The sequence below is a fragment of the Chinchilla lanigera genome, unplaced genomic scaffold, assembly GCF_000276665.1.
Source record: "Chinchilla lanigera isolate Chin_1 unplaced genomic scaffold, ChiLan1.0 scaffold00012, whole genome shotgun sequence".
In the NCBI taxonomy this organism is placed as follows: domain Eukaryota; kingdom Metazoa; phylum Chordata; class Mammalia; order Rodentia; family Chinchillidae; genus Chinchilla; species Chinchilla lanigera.
The window spans coordinates 24,780,959-24,802,214 of NW_004955413.1; the positions used below are offsets into that span (position 1 = coordinate 24,780,959).

General features: G+C 47.8%; 2 protein-coding genes across 5 annotated transcripts; both read left to right on the forward strand.

Moving 5' to 3' along the window:
* The first annotated feature begins 143 nt into the window (after nucleotides 1-143).
* Nucleotides 144-13,579, forward strand: Cby1 (chibby homolog 1 (Drosophila)). 4 transcript variants are annotated; one of them, XR_260106.2, is made up of 6 exons: nucleotides 144-258; nucleotides 7,889-8,001; nucleotides 11,434-11,539; nucleotides 11,623-11,741; nucleotides 12,919-13,051; nucleotides 13,420-13,579. XR_260106.2 is itself a non-coding variant. In XM_005379265.2 (6 exons), the coding sequence occupies exons 3-6, from the start codon at nucleotides 7,924-7,926 to the stop codon at nucleotides 12,997-12,999; spliced, it is 384 nt and encodes a 127-aa protein (XP_005379322.1). In that variant the 5' UTR covers nucleotides 144-258; nucleotides 4,042-4,152; nucleotides 7,889-7,923; the 3' UTR covers nucleotides 13,000-13,579. The 4 variants fall into 4 exon arrangements, 3 of the variants coding, with proteins under 3 accessions (XP_005379322.1, XP_005379323.1, XP_005379321.1); XM_005379265.2 differs by adding an exon at nucleotides 4,042-4,152 and having other exon boundaries at nucleotides 12,919-13,579; XM_005379266.2 differs by adding an exon at nucleotides 4,045-4,152 and having other exon boundaries at nucleotides 12,919-13,579.
* A 5,197-nt stretch (nucleotides 13,580-18,776) lies between these two features.
* Nucleotides 18,777-20,862, forward strand: Tomm22 (translocase of outer mitochondrial membrane 22 homolog (yeast)). The gene is made up of 4 exons (XM_005379268.2): nucleotides 18,777-18,939; nucleotides 19,165-19,283; nucleotides 19,848-19,965; nucleotides 20,162-20,862. Exons 1-4 carry the CDS (start codon nucleotides 18,823-18,825, stop codon nucleotides 20,234-20,236), a joined length of 429 nt encoding a protein of 142 aa, XP_005379325.1. The 5' UTR covers nucleotides 18,777-18,822; the 3' UTR covers nucleotides 20,237-20,862.
* The last annotated feature ends 394 nt before the right edge of the window (nucleotides 20,863-21,256 follow it).

The window sequence follows — 21,256 nt, forward strand, 5'->3', positions numbered from 1 at the left end:
TCTATAAAACACTTCCTTGGCATAATATATTTAGTATACTGGAGGGAGTCCTCAAGCGCCTCCGATGCTTCTTGGGGGCGCTCGCGTTGGCCCCGTGCCGGCACCCCCTCCTTCCTGGTGGTAGAGTCCAGGGCGGGCCCGCGCATGCGCAATGCGAAGAGGTAACGGCAGGCAGGTGATCCGGGTTGCTAGGGATCCGGCTGGGTCTTTGCAGGCATCTAGGGATTGATTTTGATCCTGGCTTCTGGGACGCTACAGGTATGTCTCTGAACCCGGCCGGCAGCGAGCCCTGGGGTCATGCGAGGGGAATGGGACGCCCCGGCCCCCTTGGAGAAGATCCTCAGGGGTTGCCCCAGGCCGTCTCCGCCTCGACCCAAGTGTGTTTCTTCAGGTGTGAGCTGGGATGGGAGTTGTTCCCCTTAAATAGGCTTAAGGGTGACTAAATAGGATCGTGCGTGTGGGGCTGGGGATTTAGCTCAGCGGCAAAAGCGCCTGCCTGGCAAGCGCAAGGTCGTGAGTTCGGTTCCCGGTACCGGAGAAAAACCAAAAAAAAAAAAAAAGGATCGTGCGTGTGAACGTGTGTTCGCAACCGTTAGTTGAGTCCGTGAGCCCTGGCGGCCCGTATACCTGTGAGAGAGGTATACCTGGTTGGCTCTTAGCTCTTTAGGGGACGCCTTTCCCTTTCAGAATCTGAGGAAAGCCAAAGATTCCTCCCTTACTTCTTGTCAGAATTGACGAATGTATTTTATGGCCTGTTGTAAACTAAAGCCTTGCACAATGATAAGCGATTAGTATCGTCTATAGATGGGGGACACGCCTGATCCTACTCCTCAGGGTCGCTGTGAAGGCCAAATGCCACGTCTTATGAACACTAAAGCACTCTACCAACTTGTGAGTTGGTTGCTGTTATTACTTCTGATTACAAATAAAGAAGCCAAGCCCAGGGGGGATAAACGCAGAGGGACCAGCAGAGTGATGGTTGAGGCAGGTGCTCTGCTTTCCCTTACCCTTTCCCAAGGAGTTTCGCTAGAAAGAAGGCCAGCTTCAGCCAAAGGGATGGCTTGTGTCCTGGCCCACAATACTGCTGCAGGACTGCAGGGTCGCAGAATCTCGGCCCAAGTTGTTCATGAGCTGTTAGATCTGACTTAAAAGACAGCTGGTCCAGACCCTTTCTTCCCCTCATCCATAACACAGTTGTGTGTCACTTAATGACTGGGACACTTTCTAAGAATGCATTGGGGTGTGGGGGGAAGCTTTCACCAGTTGTACAAATGTTGTATGGTGTACTTACATAAACCAAATGGTATAGTAGCCTGGAACACACATAGGGGACTGTGTGTGTGTGTGTGTGTGTGTGTGTGTGTGTGTGTTTGTATTGGCCTATTGCTCCTAGGACCACGTCGAACAAAAACTCATGAAATTAAATCAAGCACAAGAGAAAATGATGCATTTAATCGATGTAAATTTGAGATATCTGAGGGGACTGTCACGCTGCATTACCCTAAACTTTTGTTATAAGTAGGAGTACACTAATGATGAAAGTATAGTATAGTAAATACACAACGCAGTAGCATAGTCTTCTATTATCAGGTATTATGTGCTGTACATAATTGTGCATACTGTACTCATATATGACAGGCCGTGCCATAGGTTTGTTTATGCCACCGTCAGCATAAACATGCGGGCAGTGTGTTTTGCTCCAACTGCCTGGGCACGATATCAGTAAATGATAGGAATTTTTCAGCTCCATTATAATCTTCTTGGTTTTTTTTTTTGTACCAGGAATCGAACTCAGGACCTTGTGCTTGCCAGACAGGCACTTATGCCCCTGAGCTATATCCCCAGCCCACATTATAATCTTATGGGACCACTGTTGTGTATGTGGGTTTTTTGTTAATTGAAACTTTGTTACGTGATGCATGACTCAATGGTCAACAGTTCTTGGCCTAAAGGTTATGAGAATTAGTGAGCCATGCGTGAGAGGCCCCAGTTAAAACCTCAAGAAATTGAGCAATTCAGTTGAGGTTTAGCAATCAACTGAGGGCCAGAGCTAGGCCTGAACCCTTGTCTGTCACATCCAGGTAATGGCCTTAGGCGTAGTGCTCTTGGTGCAGTCAGGAAGATTAGCAAGAACCACTTGCCTTACTTTTCCTTCTTTGAATGTTTCCAGATGCTTGAAGGGACAGGGGCTGCCTTCTAATTATTTCTGGTTTTTTGTTTATTTTGCTCATAACTGATATATGAATATATTATCATTGAAAGAATCCATTAAGTCCAGAAATGTATTTAATATGATTTTATATTTCTATACATTTGTATATTTTAAATATATTTTATATATATTTTTTCATTCTTCAGACAGAGTCTTGCTATGTAGTTCAGACTGGCCTTGAACTCCGAGCAATCCTTGATCCTCCTGCCTCAGCCTCCTGAGGGCTGGGATGATTGGCATGACACCCAGCTTATATTATATTGTATCAGATGTAATAGCCAAATTGGAGGATTTTTTGAAACTGTAAAATGGCAATTTCATCCAAGGAAGTCAGCTACTCTCCTTCCCAGGTTTATCTTCATAATACATTGTGAATATTCCTGTTTGTCGTCTCATATGGGACTGTATTATACACATTTTTCTGTAACTTGCTTTCATGTTCAAACATGTGTTGGAGGCTTTTCTGGACAGTCTATATATAACTCTCTCACTATATGTAATTGCTGCTTAGTATTCCAGTATAAGAATGTGCCACAGTACATTTGGCTACACCAACCCTTAGTAGACATTTTGGAGTATTTCTTATTTTTCATTGTTATAAACAATAGAGAACATTTGTATATGTACAAGTCTTTCTGGAGGAAAATTTTAAAAATAGATTTGCTGTCCAAAAAGTATGCACATTGCTGGACATTGTAGCTCCTGCCTTTAATCTTAGCACTCGGAAGGCTGGGGGAGGAAAGGCCAGCCTGGGCTACATAGTGAGACCTGTCTCAAACAAGCAAACAGACAGACAGACAGACACAAAGTATGCATTAAAAATATTATTAGCTGGGCATGGTGGTGCACGCCTATAATCACAACACTAAGGAGGCTGAGGCAGGAGGATTGCTGCAAGTTTGAGACCAGCCTGGGCTACATAGTGAGCTCAAGACCAGCCTGAACTCCCTGTCTCAAAAAGACAAAAAAAGGGCTGGAGATTTAGCTCAGTGGCACAGCTCCTGCCTGTCAAGTGCAAGGTCGTGAGTTTGGTTCCCGGTACTGGAAACCCCCCCCCCAAAAAAGGTTGTGCCTAATTGTCCTTAAAAGAATTATAACAACCTACATTTCTGCTGATAATAAATTGTCTTTTTCTTCTACACCCTCACCAACATTGGATTTTTTTTTTCCGGTACCAGGAATCGAACTCACGACCTCGTGCTTGCCAGGCAGGTACTGTGCCGCTGAACTAAATCCCCAGCCCCCCAACATTGGATTTTTATTCATTCTTTTTGCCAATATGATAGATGAAACTGCTTCTTTCAAGAAATACCTCCCACCGGCTCTGGTGATGCACACTTGTAATCCCAACACTCTGGTGGCTGAGGCAGGAGGATCACCATGAAGTTCAAGGCCAGTTTGGGCTACATAGTGCATTCAAGTCAGCCTGAACTACATAGTGAGATCCTGCCTCAAAAAAACAACAAACAACCAAAAAATGTACCTCCCAAGTTATTAATACAAGGATAATTTGATATATACCTTTAACCAACTATGGCTATCTACCTTCGGAAAATTGGTTAATTTCTCTGAGCTCTAGTTTTCTCATCTCCAGTACAGATAAGAAAATACTGCTTCTCAGGATAATTGTATAGAGCAAAAGAAATATCTGAAGTGTGCCCAGCACTGAGGCTGACCCATACTTGATAGATAGGAAGTGATACTAGTTGTTATTGTGCATTTTCCTTAAGATCTTTCTGCCTGCACTCCCTTCAGTTTTATTCTTGTTCTGCTCTCTACAAATGTAAGATTAATCCTTTTCCCTCTTCTACCCTCTTTCCTTTCTCCAGCAGAAATGCCAGGGCCTTCTAATATGTTTTGGATGGTGGCATAGCTTCAGACCACCTCAGCATCTTGGTCGCTACCCCTGTCCCCTTCACCACCAAGCTGAAGCCATTAAGGTTTGTCCAGGTGTTGTGCTTGTCCTAAGTGTTGTGCTCAGGGCCAAATGCCAGCCCCTAGGTCAGTGACAGCGCACCTTTTAGAGCTTTCAGTGATACAAACAGCCCACTGCAGCACGCATGCTCTAGGTTGGCCACCACTGCCCTAGATTGTTGGTCTACAGTTGTGTTCATTTATAGACACCTGCCTACCAGTGACACTGGCATGAACACACATCCTCAAATGGCTTGATTTTTGTTTGCTTATTTACTTATAACTTTTTGCTTATTTGTTTGTTTTGAGACAGTATCTCACTATGTAGTCTAGGTTGCCCTCAAACTCGTGCAATCCTCCTGCCTCTGCCTCCCAAGTACTCAGATTACAGGCATGTACCACCATGCCCGGCTATTTACTTCTAACTTTTTTTTTTTTGCAGTATAGGGGATGAAGCCCAGAGGCTCACACATGTTGGGCACATGCTCTACCATGGAGCTCCATCTGCAGCCTGTTGGTGTAATTATATATCATAAATATACTTTTATATTGCACAGTATAAAAATTCCAAAGAAGCTTCTATACTTTCATAATTAACATTGGTGAAATTGATTTCTACCTCAGTGAGAACTTCATGTTCTCACTGGATACATGTCTTGTTAATCATGATGAATTTGACGGCTAAGGATATAGCTCAGTGGCACAGCATCTGCCTGGCCAGCATGAGGTCCTAAATTCGATTCCTGGTACCCCCCTCAAAAACAATCATAATGAATTTATACTATGAATTATCTTTTAATACAGTTGGTACAATTTTATTTATCTATTTATTTATTTATTTATTTATTTATGTATTTATTGAGACAGAGTCTCACTGTGTAGTTCAGGCTGGACTTGAACTCATATAGATCCTCCTGCCTTAGCCTCCTGAGTGCTAGGATTACAGGCAAAAAAACTTTGTTTTAAATAGTCTTGAAGGCTGGGCATGATAGTGCACACCTATAATCCCAGCACTAGGGTAGCCAAGGCAGGAGGATCGCCGTGCGTTCAAGGCCAGTCTGAGGTACATAATGAGTTTAAGACCAGCCTGAACTGCATAGTGAGACCCTGTCTCAAAACAAAACAAAACGAACCCTCAAACTTGAAAAAAAAGAAAGAAATATGCTTGAGATGATCCCTCCTTTTTGGGCCAGTGCCCTCTCAGATGTGATGCACTTGTTACTGCTTTTATCTCACAATGTGATCAAGGAAGACTCTGTGCCTAGGCGTAGGGAAACGGAAGCTCCGCCATTCTCTTCTTGCTTGCTGTGCTTTCGTTGTCATCTTCAGTCCCCCGTTTCTTTGAAGGGATCTTTCTAAGATACTTGTGCGAATAAGTTCACATGGACTAATACACGGGGACAAATGAACCCCAACCCTTGTCTTATACCATATCCAAAATTAATTCCAAATCCAGATGAATGGTAGTCCTAAATGTAAAAAGTAAAACAAAAAAATTTCAGAAATTAACTTAGAGATGGTTGTGTCGATGGATGCCTGTAATCCCAGCACACTGGGGGGCTGAGGAGGAAGTTGGAGCCCAGCTTGGAGAATTTAACATCTTAGCAAGACCCTGTCTCAAAACAAAAACAAAGGTAAAATCAAAACACATAAACTGGGCTTGGTGGTACACACCTGTAATCCCAGCTCTTGGGAGGCTGAGGCTGGAGGATCAAGTTGTGAGTTCAAGTTTGAGACCAGCCTGAGCTATAAAGTGAGTTGAAGACGGGCCTGAACTGCATCGTGAGACCCTGTCTCAAAAAGACAAAAACAAAAAACCATGACTTTGGAGTATGAAAAGTTCCTAAACAGGACATAAAATGCTAATCATTAAAAAGTAATAAATTGGCTTTCATTAAAAACCTATTTGAGGCTGGGCGTGGTGGCACACACCTGTAATCCCAGCACTCAGGAGGCTGAAGCAGGAGGATCGTTGTGAGTTCGAGACCAGCCTGAGCTACAAAGTGAGCTCAAGGCCAGCCTGAACTGCATAGCAAGACCCTGTCTCAAAAAGACAACAAACAAACAAACAAACAAAACCTATTTGATCGAAAACCAATAAGGAAGTAAAATGGGATCCTGTATACTTGGGAGGCCAAGGCTGGAGGATTGCAGGTTTGAGGCCAGCTTGGGCAACTTAGCAAGACTATCTCTAATACATAAAAAGGGCTTGGGATGTAGCTCAGTAGGTTTGTGCCCCAATACCTGTCCCCAAACAAACAAAAGCAAAAAGGCAGGTTGGGATATTGTTAGCACTATACATGCACAGAGTCTGTCAAAAACTATATATACCAGGAAAAGAAAAAAGTATAAATATTTTGATACTAAATTTATTGAGACATCATGAAAGTAATACAAGTTACCTTTGGCCTCTACAATTACAAGAGGTGCTCAAAGTGGAGCCATTAGCTTCCCTACATTTATTAGTATGGTGAACTGCTAGTATGTATACATTTTTTTCCAGCAGACTCTGTATATAACAAAGGACTAGCACTACCATATATAAAGAACCCTTACAAACCAGTAAGAAAACGACAAACCCAGTAGAAAAATGGCAAAAGACTTTAACAAGCACTGTCACAAAAGAGAGTACCCATAGGTCCAAAGAATATATGAAAAGGTGTACAATTTAGCTAGACACTGAGAAAGAGCAAACTGAACAGCACAATACCATACATACCTGCCAAAGTGGATAAAATGAAAAAGACAGAAAATGTAAAAGCTGTCTTATACATTGCAGGTAGGAGTATAAATTCTTACAGCCACTTTGGAACATTATTTAGCAGTATCTGTTAAAGCTAAAGGTATGAATGCCCTACAAGTCAACAATTCCACACTTAAGGACTAGAAAAATACATAGCAATCCAGAAATATACATCCAAGTGTGTTAACAGTACTGTTTTTGATAGTCAAAACCTGTATACAGTCTATATCCATTACCTGCAGAGTGGACAATTTTTGATGTGATCATGTGGTAGAATATTATATAGCAATGCAGTCATATGTGTTGGTATACTACTGTAATTCCAGCACTTGGGAGGCTGAGGCAGGAGGATCACCATGAGTTCCAGGCCAGCCTAAACTACATAGTGAGATCCTGCCTCAAAAAATAAAATAAAATAAAATATAGCAACACAAATGAAGAAATTACTACACAGAACAAAATGGTTAAATCTCATAAACACGATTCTGGGTGTAAGAAGCCACGTGGAAAAGAGGGCCTGTACAGGTCCATGGATACAGAGTCCATGGGCAAGGCTTGTGAGTGCTGCAGTGTTCTGTGCCCTGATCTGGAAGGAAGGGGTGTGTGTGTGTGTGTGTGTGTGTGTGTGTGTGTGTGTAGCAAAAACTCATGAAGCCTTACACAGGATTTGCAGAGCTTCCTGTGTTTGTGTTATAAATATGCTTCTAAGTATACTTTCCCCGCTGAAGCTGATGCTCAGTGGGGACAGTAGGGATGCTGTCGTCAGCTCTGGCGCATGGGGTCATTCCCTTTCCTTGATGACATATGGGCCAATCTGAGAGTGAGACACAAGGAGAGCTTTATGTCTTTAGAGTAGAATATAGCCGTGCATGGTGGTGCTCACCTGTAATCCCAGCACTCAGAAGGCTGAGGCAGGAGGATCGCTGGGAGTTTGAGGCCAGTCTGGGCTACAGAGTGAGTTTTCATGATTTGAGAACAATAGCCTAGGTCACCGACTGTTTGACCTTTCCTGATCCTAGGCCAAGGAGCATCAGCCTTTCCCCCAGCAGGCGAGATGCCTCTCTTTGGGAATATCTTCAGTCCAAAGAAGACGCCTCCTCGGAAGTCAGCCTCCCTGTCCAACCTGCAGACTGTGAGTGGGGCGGGGTGGCCTGGCGCAGCGGGATTTGGTGCCAGGGCAGCATGCGCCTTCAGACGCTTGTCCTGGGAGAGCATCCTCTCAGCTCACTGGCTGCCGTTGCTGAAGGATAGTCTCTCATTCCTATTTGGGAATAGTCGTCAGAGCTGATTTAAGAACTGAATGAGCCAAGCATGGTGGTGCACACCTGTAATCCCAGCACTTTGGAGGCTGAGGCAGGAGGATCACAGGAGAATCGTTGGAGGTTCGAGGCCAGCCTGGGCTACTTAAGTGAGTTCAAAGCCAGCCTGAGCTGCATAGTGAGGGCCAGTCTCAAAAAAGACCAAAAAAAAAAAAAAAAAATCTGAATGAGATGGGAGACTGAGGCAGGAGGATCATTGCACGTTCATGGTCAGCCTGGCCTACAAAGTAAGTTCAAATCCAGCCTGAACTGCATAGCAAGACTCTGAAAAAGAAAACAAACAAACAAACAAAAAAAAACCACAAATGAGACAATCTCATTACACTTTTTGGTCTCAAACAATATTATCTAATTTAACTTTCACTTTATTCACAAGACTTGGCCAAGAACTAATTTTAGTCATGCTTGAGAATCAAATTCGTTTTGAAAAGACAGTGATTTGCCACTATTAGTGGGATTCAAAAGGGTAATGTAGTTTCCGAGCATGTTTGGAAGCCATAACAATTGCATTGGGATAAATGATAGCATCTCCTTTGAATGTATGACCTCTGGTTTCAAAAGTTGTGTGACATTTTCTGGGTGTGGTGTTGCAAGCCTGTAATCCCAGCGCTTGGGAGGCTGAGGCAGGAGGATTGATGCAAGTTTGAGGCCAGCCTATGGTATGCAATGACTTCAAGGACAGCCTGAACTACATAGCGAGTCCCCGTCTCAAAACAAAACAACAAACAAAACATTATATGACAGGACTGGGGACATAGCTCAGTGGCAGAGCACTTGCCTAGCAGTGTGAGGCTCTGGGTTCATCCCAGTGTCACACTCACACATGCGTGCATACATACACACACACACACACACACACACACACGATAATTTAAAAATTATATATCACAAAGTCACACCACATGGAAATCAGTTTCTGTTCTCAGCTATGAGATATCACTCCATCTCCAGCACACAGATACACACTGACCCTATACACCAGTGGTGGTGAATCTATGGCACGTGTGAAATCTCTAAAAGTGATCTCTGTCACTAAATCTCTAAAATCTCTATCAGTGAAATCTCTAAAAGGTTCTCCATCACTGCTATGTACTGTCACCTTCCTTTTCTGCTGAATTTTTTTTTTTTTTTTTTTTTTTTTTTTTTTTTTTTTTTTTTTTTTTGCTTTTTTTGAGACAGGGTCTTGTGTGTAGTTTATGTTGGCCTTGAACTCACTATGTAGCCCAGGTTGGCCTTGAACTTGTGGAAATCCTCCTACTTTAGCCTCCTGAGTACTGGTAGTACAGGTGTGTGCCACCATGCTCAGCATCTCCTAAAATCTTTTGAGCATGTGGGATCAGCTTCAGGGTCTTCATCCCCCATAATCCTGCGCGTCACCGTCCTATACACCATTCCTGGCTCTCAGACACCATGGAGGGACACAACCTGATTCCTTGGCCCTTTTCCTGCCGGGCTGGTAGTACACATCAGCTGGACCTTCACAGGGTGTTAGGGCTGAGGTTTAACCTCAGCTTTGGGGGCCTTGAGTCCATTGTCCCTAGATAAAATCACAGTGGAGGGCAGTGCCTCTGTGGCCAGGGCTGGGCATGCTGGGTCTCAGTCTCTGTTGCCTCCAGGCCCTGGGCCCCTCTCTCCTCCCTGTGTGTCAGAGATACAGGAGCACCATGGGCTCTCAAGCCGACCCTGGCCTGACACAGATGTGCTTCCGTGACCGAGGTGTCAATGGTAATTAGGGTCAGCCCTCCCTGCAGCCCTTCACGTCCTCCCTCAGCTCCTCTTCCTGCCCTTGCTTTCTAGACACCCCCCAGTACTAGGATTGAACCCAGGGCCTTTGCACTGAACTGTAACCCCAGCCCTTTTTTATCTTTTATTTTGAGACAGAGTCTCTCAGAATCAGCCAGGATGGGCTTGAACTTACAGTCCTCCTGCCTGAGCCTCCCAGAGTCTGGGATTACAGGTGTGCAGCACCGTGCCTGGCCTCGACCCGCTTCTACCTCAGGTGCCCATGTCTGCAGGAGCCTCCTCCGTGCGTGGCTTTCCCTCCCTCTCCTGCAGTCTTCTTCCCTATTCATTTGTTCCAGAGCTGATAACTGATAACTTTTTATGTGCCAGCCACTTTTCTAGGCACTGGACATAAAATGGATTAAGAAGAAAAAAATCAAATCTCTGCCTTCATGGGGCAAATATTTTAATTGGGAGGGGTACAGAAAGTAAGTTTGTGTCAGGTGATAACAGGTGCTTTGGAACAAAGCAGGGGCTGGGAAGGGCATGGTGGCATTGGAGTGGTCACTTTTTTTTGTCTTTTTGAGACAGGGTCTCTCTATGCAGTTCAGGCTGGCCTTGAGCTCACTTTGTAGCCCAGGCTGCTCTCAAACTCGCAAAGATCCTCCTGCCTCAGCCTCTCGAGTGCTGGGATTACAGGCATGAGCCACCACGCCCGGCTGGAGTTATCACTTTTAAGTAGTATGGTCAAGGAGGCCTGAGAAAAAATGAGGCACTTGAAGGGTCCCTGCCATGTTTCTCCCCACCCGCCCCCCTCCTTTTTTCGCAGCACTGGGAATCAATCCCAGGTCCCTGCGCATGCCAGGCAAGCAGTCTCTTCACTGAGCTACACCTCCAGCCTGGCTGCTTCTCTGATCTGCTGGGTTCTCCTGTGCAGGGGTGAAAGCTTCCCCAGGGCAGAGTTGGTCAGCACCTAGTCCTGGCTCAGGCTGGTGCTCAGTGAGTTATATAAATGAATCCAGAGATTGGACTATCCCACATTAAAAAACTGCTCCTATTACTACTATGAATTGGGTGTTGGAAGTTATTTCTTTTCCTTGATGTATGTAGCTCCATAGTAAGCAAATAATGTACCCATACATTTTAAAAGGAGTTTTCGAAGCCAGATGTGGTGGTGCACGCTTGTAATTGCAGCACATGGGGCGGCTGAGGCAGGAGGATTGCAAGTTCGAGGCTGTCCTGGGGAACTTGGTGAGCCTGTTTCAAAATAAAAGTTAAAAGGGGGTGGGGCCGGGGTGTAGCCCGGAGGCAGATCACTTGCCTAGCCTGTGTGGGGCTCTGGGTTCAGTCCCCAGCAGCACATACGCACGCACACGGAGAGGCGCGCTCACCCACACACGCAGAGTGCTCGGCGATAGAGAACAGAAATGCATTGTTGGGGTCTACAGGGAGCAGAGGGGGAGCTGGGACGGGGGCTCCTAATCCATAGCTCCTGAAGCTGTCACGTAGCGTCTCCCCCACAGTTGGATCGTTCAATCCGGGATGTGGAGCTGGGTCTGAACTACGGAACCCCCACGATGAACTTGGCGGGGCAGAACCTGAAGTTTGAAAAGGGCCAGTGGATAGCAGGTGGGCCACGTCTACTGCCGTCTTGCCAAACGAGGCCGCAGAAGGAAATCCCTGCGGTTACTGCAGCTCTCTCCTTCCCACAGAGGCCGGCATCAGTGGGGGCGTGGAGCAGAGGGAGATGCAGCGCCTCCGCAGGCGGAACCAGCAGCTGGAGGAGGAGAACAACCTCTTGCGGCTGAAAGTGGACATCCTGCTGGACATGGTGAGGAAGGGGATGGGAGGGGATGCCTGGCTTGTCCCTTGGGTCATCTCATACCACCGATACTTCACTGTGCCTGTTTGTCCAGATACATTACTTTGTATCAAAGACAAAGCCAAGCCCAGGTGTGGTGGCGCACACCTGTAATCCCAGCCCTTGGGAGGCCGAGGCAGGGGGATCGCCACAAGTTCGAGGCCAGCCTGGACTACACAGTAAGACCCTGTCTTAAAAAAAAAAAAAAAAAGACAACGAAGGTATAGTCCCACCTTTGAGGTCGTGACAGGACCCGCAGGTACAGTGCCTTTTGGTAGGGGCAACAGAGGCTGTGCAGGGTCTGGTGTTAGTTTTGCCAGTCAGGAGACTTCACGGAAGAAGAGACATTTGAGCTGAGCTACAGGACGGTGGCAGGATGGAGGAGGAACAGGGAGCGATCTGCTTCTGCTCCGTGTCCACACCAGGCAGGCTCAGACCTGCAGGGGGCGCTCGTTGCATTAGGTGACGGTGCGGAGGGCGCTGTTGGGGCTGGAGCAGGTGTCCTGGAGTCGGTGTCACTGCTCAGTGACAGTTTCTTCAGCAAGAAAATGGGCATCACAGTGCCATCGTTGGCCTCCTAGTGAGTTAATTAAGCCCAACATTTGGAGCAGTGTGTGGCTTAGGAATCACAGGCCTTATTTCCCAGTAAACCAAGCTCTATGTATCGATGTCTCTGCAGAGTGCTCTGTAACAGAGAGCAGAAATGGATTGTTGGGGTCCCTGTCCTGTACCTTCTTACTCCTCCTCCTCTGATATCCGGTGGAAGATCCCGATGAGCCAAGTCATGTTCTTTATAAAGCATTTCCCCCCAACTATGATTATGTGAGCTACAGCTCAGAAGCAATTTAAACTCTAATTGCTTAGGCTTAGAATCACCACTGTCTTTTCATCCTCTGCGGCCTGCAGTCTTTATGCTGGGCATGCCATGAATCACTGCTTATCAAATGTGGGCAGAGTAGACGGTGAATGTTCTTTGAGCACCTGTGCCCCTGGGTCCCGAGTGGCCACCCTGCCAGGCCACCCCGGGTTTCCCATCGCGAGGCTGCAGGGCTCGCGGAATCCAGCGGGCCTTTCCCAGGCTGGCCTCACAGAGCCCCGCAGAGCGCAGGTACCTCCCTCTTCCTAACGCTTGCTGCTTCCCTCCCAGCTCTCTGAGACCACTGCCGAATGCCACTTAATGGAGAAGGAACTGGAGGAACTGAAGAGCGTCGGCCGGAGAAGGAAATAAGACCGGAGACGCCGGTTAGGAGCAGGGAGGCTCCCACCATCGGGGGCGTAGGGTGAGGCTGAGCAGTTTGGTTTTTAGCAAAACTAGTGGATTTGGCCCCAGAACACAACAGCAGGCACTGGCACCCTCTGTTGCCAGAAGGAAGGTGGCACAGGATGGAGGAAGCCGGGCAGGGCAGTGGCTGGGATGCCAGGCTGCAAGGAGATCCCAAGAAGCCAAGGGGGTGGGAATCTTTGGGAGCAACGGCCCATGTCCCCAGCGCCCTGTGGGACAGTGCAGTCGGGAGCCGCAGCTGAACTCCATGGACTCCATCATCTCCCCACCTCTGCTGGACTTGAGGGATGGCACAAGCTCCACAGAGCCCACGTTTAGGGGTCTGGAATAAGTGACTGACTCTCTTGGTTCTCTGCCCCCCGCCAGGCCACTCGCCCCTGGCCCGTGAAGAATGCTCATCCCCAAAGCCACAGCTGCTCTGGCGTCAGCTTCCCAGCAACAAGCACCAGCCTTCCACAGCAACACTATTTTTGTGCTATTTTCCTGTTTATACTCTTTCCTTTGTATTAAATGATACCGAACGACCCCTCAGTGGCCCAAATGACTGCAAAAAGCACGGGTGCCTGAAGAATTAACAGGAAAAGACCAAACTCTCGGTGTGGGGAAATGGCAGCCTTGCAGAGGACGGTGCAGCTTTCCTGTCCTCCAGAGGAGGCGACCTGGAAGTGAAATTGTCTCCGCATGCCCAGATCCTCTTGCCCTGCTGCTTTGGGAGTGGGACTGGCCTGGCCCAGCAGGGACCAGTGGCTGGCACGGAATTCCTATCTGAGTAGTGGGAGCCAGGTCTTTGTGGCCGAGAGGAACCCAGTGGTCATGAGGATGCAGGCACCCAGCCCAGGGGTTTAAACAGAACTGCAGGTTTCTGTAGCCACACTGTGCCCGGCACCGAAGTCTTTGCACACACCATCTCCTTGCCCCCGGCGCAGGCCTGTGCCCCTAGACTGTGAGCATGACTGTCAGCAGATGGGTCAGACGTTGCAGGGACCAGGCCAAGAGCTGTCATGGGACCGCAGGACAGACAGGGATTTGCTAAGTCACTGAATTGCCCAGGCTGGGTTTGAACTTGCGATTCTCATGCCTCAGCCTCCTGGGTGCTGGGATTATACAGGCATGTGCCACTGCAGCTGGTGCAAATGTGCATTTTTTTGTGGGAGAGGCTTGGAGCTTTTTTAAGATTCTCAAAAGAACCTGCCTGACCCCCTGCTTCATTGAAGAACTACTATATCCTTGCCAGATGTGGTTGTACATGCCTGTAATCCTATAGCTCTGGGAAGCTGAGACAGGAGAATATCAAATTGGAGTCCAACCTGGACAACTTAGTGAGACCTTGTCCCAGAAGAAAAAATAAAAAAGGATGGGGGTGTAGCATACTGCAAAGGCCCTGGGTTCAACCCCCCGATACCCCCACAAAACAAACCTGAAGCCCTGCTACACCCTATATCGCCCGTCTCAGATTCCGACAGGGCAAAAAGAGCAAAGGTGGCCATTGTGAGCTTGAGTGATGAGGGGTGGAGGAGCAGGAGCCCAGGGTCCCAGGACCCCCTGCCTCCAGCAGGAGGGTCACTTGGCCTCCAGCTGGCACCCTTGTGCTTTGTTCATTGACGTGAGCTCTGGCCTGGCATCAGGCCCACCGCGTTGCCTTTGCAGCTGAGCACTGGTCTTTGAAACCTTCAGGGATGCCGCGCTCAACTGGTTTTCTTCCTGGCCCCTGGTCTTTCTTTATCCCCTTCCTCAGGCCCCATAAGTACTAGAAGAGCTCTATTACCTTAAACAGAACCTTTTTTTTGTCTTTTTTTTTTTTGTACTGGGAATTGAACTCAGGACCTGTGCTTGCCAGGCAGGCGCTTGTGCTGTTGAGCTATATCCCCACCTTTTTTGTCTTTTTGAGACAGGGTCTCGCTGGGTAGTTCAGGCTGGCCTTGAACTCACTTTGTAGCCCAGGCTGGCCTTGAACTCACTTTGTAGCCCAGGTTGGCCTTGCACTCACAGCGATCCTCTTGTCTCAGCCTCTCAAGTGCCAGGATTACAGGCATGTTCCACCATGCCCAGCCCCAGAACATTTTTAAATACCATGTATTGGCCAGGTGTGGTATGGCACATGCCTGTAATTCCCAGCTGCTTGGGAGACTGAAGCAGGAGGGTCACAAGTTCAAACCCTGTTTGGGCAACATAGCGAGAGCCTGTCTCAAAAGTAATATAAAAGCTGGGTGTGGTGGTGCACACCTGTGATCCCAGCATGTAGGAGGCTGAGGCAGAAGGATCACCACAAGTTCAAGGCCAGCCAGGGTGACACATACTCGGGGGAGTTTTGAGATCCTGTCTCAAAAAAAAAAAAAAAAGTCAAAAAAAGCTGGGAATGTAGCTCAGTGGTAGAGCACTTGCCTAGCATATGTAAGGCCCTGGGTTCCAGTCCCAGTTCAGGAAGAGAAAATATAATCATGCATCATTCTTGTCAATAGAAACAAAATTAATTGGTTTTCCAAAAGACTTACTTACAGTGTTAATTACTTTCCACCTGGAGAGTCACTGATCTGTGCTTTCTACCAAAGATTGGCCTCTAGCACTGAGCACACGCCTATAATCCCAGCTACTGAGAAAGCTGAGGCAGCAAGATTTCAAGTTTGAGCCTCATCTGAGCAATTTAGAAAGACCCTGTCTCAAAAATAAAAAGGGCCAAGGATGTAGCTCAGGGATCAAGCACTTGCCTAGCCCTGGGTTCCATCCCCAGCACCACATACATGCAAATCAATTTTAAAAATGAAATCCATCCAGGTGTGGTGCCACATGCCTATAATCCCAGCACTTGAGAGGCTGAGGTAGGAGGATCATTTCAAGTTTGAGAGCAGCCTGGGCTACAAAGTGAGCTCAAGGCCAGCCTGAACTGCATAGTGAGACCCTGTCTCAAAAAGACAAAAGAAAAGAAAATTCTACAGTCGCAGCTGCCCTGCCCACAGACTGAAGGCCTGAGCACTGATCAGAGAACCTGCTGGTCGCAGAGCCCTGCTGCAGTGTGTAAGCATATGACCGTTATGAATCAGATAAGAATCTGGATTCCCCCGGGCCTCACTCCATGGTCAGTTACCTACAGGTGTATATCAAATTACCTTTAATTAGTAACGTAGGGGCACATGTAAAAGCATGCACAAAAACAAAACAAAAAAATCGAACAAGTAAGAAGCATTTACATCCACTGTATGGTTGAAAATTAAAATATGGCCAGGTATGGTGGCACATGGGGAAAGGACACTTCCATTTACTATTCCAAAAGTACATGATATAGTTCTTTGGAGACAATTAGCTAATACCTAGCAAAATTTAGTCTCATTTTGAGGTGCTGAGATTATACCCAGAGCCTCGAGCATGCTAGGTGAGCAGTCTACCCCTGAGCAACACAGCCAGCCTCCTAGCATTATTTTGTTCTTAAAAGCAGAATATATTTATTGAGGGAAAGAAAGCTTCTGTCTAAGAGACAGACAGAAGGGGGGCCTGAGTGGGTTGCCCCATAGCAGAATTCTAAATGTGCATACTTTCTGGCCAGCAAGCCAGGCCTACTTCTAGAAATCTGTCCTCTAGAAATACCTGCAGTGACCCTACACTATGCCTCAATTTTTTTTTTTTTTTTTTTTAGACAGGGTCTGGCTGTCAAATCCAGGATGGACCTGAACTCACTATGTAGACTAGGCTACTTTCTACTCATGGTGGTCCTCCTGCCTCAGCCTCCCAAGTGCTGAGATTATAGGTGTGCATCACCGTACTCAGCTGTTTCTAAAATTGGTATAAGTGGGAGGCAGAGGCTAAGGTCACATAGTGAGTTGGAGGCCAGCCTGGGGTACATAGTAAGACCCTATTTAAAAAAAAATAATAATAAAAAATGTAAAAAAAACAAGCCAAATAATCCAAATAATAAACCCCAAGCCTGGGGTACGTAGTAAGACCCTATCTTAAAAAAATAATAATAAAAAATGTAAAAAAACAAGCCAAATAATCTTGGGGAGGCTGACGCAGGTTTGAGTCTTTTTTTTTTTTTTTTTTTGGTTTTTTTTTTTTCTGGTACTGGGAACTGAACTCACGACCTTGCGCATGCCAGGCAGGCACTGTGCCACTGAGCTAAATCCCCTGCCCTTTTTTTTTTTGTGTGTGTGTGTGATCGCAAGTTTGAAGCCATCCTGGACAATTGAGTAAGATCCTGTCTCAAATAAATAAATCAAGCAAGCAAGCAAGCAAGCACACAGCACACCTCATCCATCCTTCAGGGTTCTTACCTTTGTTTTGCTTTTGGTGACACCGGAGTCTTAGGGCAAAAGCCTGAGGTCCAGGAGTCCTAGCAGATGAGGCTCAGCCGCCTGTCTGTGACAGCAGTTGAGATGAGGCACTGAAGGACAGGGAAGGAGCTGTCATCAGCATGGCCATGCTGAGAATCGCAGATAAAGAGCATCAAGATCTGGCTGTGAGGGGCAGCAGCGCTGGGGTTTTATAGGGAAGGAGAGCAAAGGCAAGGGCTGGGTGTTTGCACAGCTGGGAGTGTGCAACCGGCACTGTAGCTGATCCTGGTCAGGCTGTGTGATTGGTACCTTGGGCCTGGTTCGGCCATCATCAGTTGAGGGGCTTTTAGGTTCCCAAGGGGAGTGTCTGCTCCTGATTTGAGGGCAGCCTCACTTCCTGTCCTGGTAATTGCACCTGTTGGGGGTGGGGACCTCATCATCGGGTGGGGAGAGTTGCCAGGTTTTGTTTTTCCAAACTTTCCTGGAATCCGAGGTGACTGCAGGTTTAGGACAATGACCAGAGACTTCTACGCATTGCCCCAGCAGGTCTGGAACTGGATGTTGACAAATCTGACCACTGGATGTTCCCGCAAATCCTGAAAATGAGTTGCTCTTATTTTGGCTTGCACGGGGTGGGGTGGGGGGAATAGACTGGTAGATTTAGGGCTAGTCAGACTTGTATCACAGACACACACACACACACACACACACACACACACACACACACACACACACCCCGCTTAAGTGATTAACATGCCCCTGCAGACCTGAGCGGGGATCTGACCCAAAGCATTAAAGTAATAAATGAAGGAAACTGAAGGAGAGATGCCAAGCTTCACTCTGCTCTTAGTTACCCACTGGGCATCTGCCGGCCCAGCTTTTAGGTCCTTGTTACATTGGTACCTTGGGCCTGTTTACTTGCTGCTTCCCCAAAGACCAATAAACCAACAAACTGCTAACTTATTCCTACCAATTGCCATCCCTCACAGGAAAATAAAACTGAGTTTGTTTGTTTTCGTCTTTTTGAGACAGGATCTCGCTATGCAGTTCAGGCTGGCCTTGAGCTCACTTTGTAGCCCAGGCTGGTCTCGAACTCGCGACCATCCTTCGGCCTCAACCTCCGGAGTGCTGGGATTACAGGCGTGTGCCACCACGCCCGGCTAGGAAAATAAAACCGGATTGGTGTTTCTCAAGGTGCGATCCCAGGGAGGCTTGTTAAAATCTAGATTTTTAGTCCCACCCTAAACTCACTGCACAGAAATACTGCGGAAGCAGCCAGGAGTGCTCCCTTAGCAAGTTTCCAGCTGTTTTTCTGCCTGCTGAAGTCAAAATCTCCAGGTAAACCTGGCGGAGGGGCGGGGGGGACCCGCTGAATGGAGCTGGAGGACCCGAGGGCCAGAGGGCGCCACTCTCTCGCGGCCCGCGCGTCTCGCTGCCGGAAGGGCGCTCTGTCCGCCGCGGCGCAGCGCTCGATCGCTCCTTTCCGCGTCCGGTGTCCCCTGCAGTCATGGCCGCCGCACCCGCCGCCGCCGGGGCCGGGGAGCCCATGTCCCCAGACGAGTTGCTCCCAAAAGGTGATGCTGAGAAGACTGAGGAGGAGCTGGAAGAGGACGACGATGACGAGGTACTAGGTCCTCGCCGTGCGCGGGGCGGGGAGTGGGCTGGCCCGGGGGTGTGGGCTCCGCGTGCTGTGCCTCTGGACGCGGCGGCTTCTCCGGGAGGCGGGGTTAGGGACCCCGCTGGGCCCCGGCGTGCCCTCGCTCCGGGGGTTCGGCGGCTCCTGGAGCCGCAGCGGGGCTGGGGGTGCCTCCCGCTGCTTTGGCCAAGACCCGCGCCTCCTCTCCCACAGCTAGACGAGACCCTGCTAGAGAGACTCTGGGGTCTGACGGAGATGTTCCCCGAGAGGGTCCGGTCCGCGGCCGGAGCCACTTTTGATCTCTCCCTCTTTGTGGCTCAAAAAATGTACAGGTAAGTGGCGAAGGCAAAAAAAAGACATTGGGGGCGCGCAGCGGGTGAGTAGTGCTGTGAAAGAACACGGGCTTTGGAAGCAGCAGACCTGGGTTCGAGTGACCTTGGGCTGGTTGGTTGCTCCCTAACCTTTCTGAGTCCTAGTATCTTTTTCTGTAAAGTGGGATTCTTACTTAGCAAGGTCGTTATGGGATCGTTTCAGGTTATTAATGTCTGAGCAGCGTAGTAAGAGCTCAGGAGAATGTGAACTGCTGTCACTAGACATTACAGCTCCCAGCACCGCTGCTCCTGTCTCTTGTAGGTGTGTGGTGCAAAGAGGGAGTAGAATGCACGAATAGAAACACTGGTACTAGGGGAGACGTTTGCTTATTGGCTCATTCGTGACCAGGCTGGCTGGTTTTGGTTTTTGGTTTTTGGTTTTTTTTTTTAGTTTTTTTCCGGTACCAGGAATTGAACTCATGACCTTGCGCTTGCTAGGCAGGCGCTGTGCCGCTGAGCTAAATCCCCAGCCCCTGGGCTGGCTGGTTTTGCTTGCATCTCTCCATGCTCACCCTCCCTCTGCAGGTTTTCCAGGGCAGCCTTGTGGATCGGGACCACTTCCTTTATGATCCTGGTTCTTCCTGTTGTCTTTGAGACCGAGAAGTTACAAATGGAGCAGCAGCAGCAGCTGCAGCAACGGCAGGTGAGCCTGGACTCTGGGCTTTTTGCCAGTGGGAGACTGGAGTTCTTTCTTTCTCCAGCACCTGGGGAGACTGGCAGTTAATGTGGGGGTGGGGGTTGGGATCGGACCCCTGCTCAGCAGTGTCTGTTCCATCAGGCCTGGTGAAAGTGACACGCCTAGGCCTATACAGTGTCTTACTCCTCTTTTTCTTTTCCAGATACTTCTAGGGCCTAACACAGGGATCTCAGGAGGAATGCCAGGGGCTCTACCTTCACTTCCTGGAAAGATCTAGATTATTAACTGATAACATTTGAGCTGTCTTGGTGAGAGAAGTTCAAACTCAGTTTGAACTGCTGATTGTTTGTAATTTTTTTTTTTTAAACTTTGGCACATTGATCTAAACTTGGGAGAATTCTCCCTTTGAAGTTTCATGGAGAATCCCAACCTGCAGCTGTGCCCTCCACGCTGCCCTCACTGTCCTCCTTCTGTCCTCGCTGATACCAGAGTGCAGCTATGCGGACGGTTACTTCAGCTCTGGCCACCCAACCCCTTTTAGTCAGCTGCTCCTAACTATCCCATGATGGCGTAGAAACTGACACCAGTGGAAGGGACGGACCCCGACCATTAATGACTGGTTTTGGTTTTTTATTTTTTTCTTTCCAAGAATGGCCATGTTGGGGAGGGATGAGCACACAGTACAAAGCCGGCACAGTACAGTACAGCTGTAAAGCGCTGGGAACCTCTGTGCGTGTTGGAGGCGGCGGTTCTTGGCAGCTTCGGCCACAGACGAGGATGATGGGGCTGTGGGGGCAGAGCTGGGGCTCATATCCTCTGCACATTTTGGCTATCAGACTCGTGTGTTAAAAAAGGTCAGTGCTCACTTTTTGTATTTAAAATTAAAAATTATTACAACTCAAAGTGTTACCCATGTGTTTGTGGCAGGTCCTTCAAAATTACAACCATTTCAGAAGGTCAGAGACATACAATACCTCAGATTTCCTCACCCAGGCCAGCACCACCACCTCCACTGACCCATCTTATAGACCTAAATGAATTCTGAGCTTCCAGAAATGAAAAAGAAATTTCCTTTTTTTGTCATGACCCTCTTTAGGAGCAGTCTTTGTCCTGATTCAAGTAATCAGTTTCAGCTGCACCAACCTAAAGCAAAAGACAAGCTCTCTGTACTTGCGGCCAGTAACATTGTACAGTTGTCAACTATTTACAGTAAGTGCTGATTTCTAGCCCCAGTGTAGAAATTCACAAATAGAACTTTTTTGTGACCTAGGTTTTGTGTTTTTTTTTTTTTTTTGGT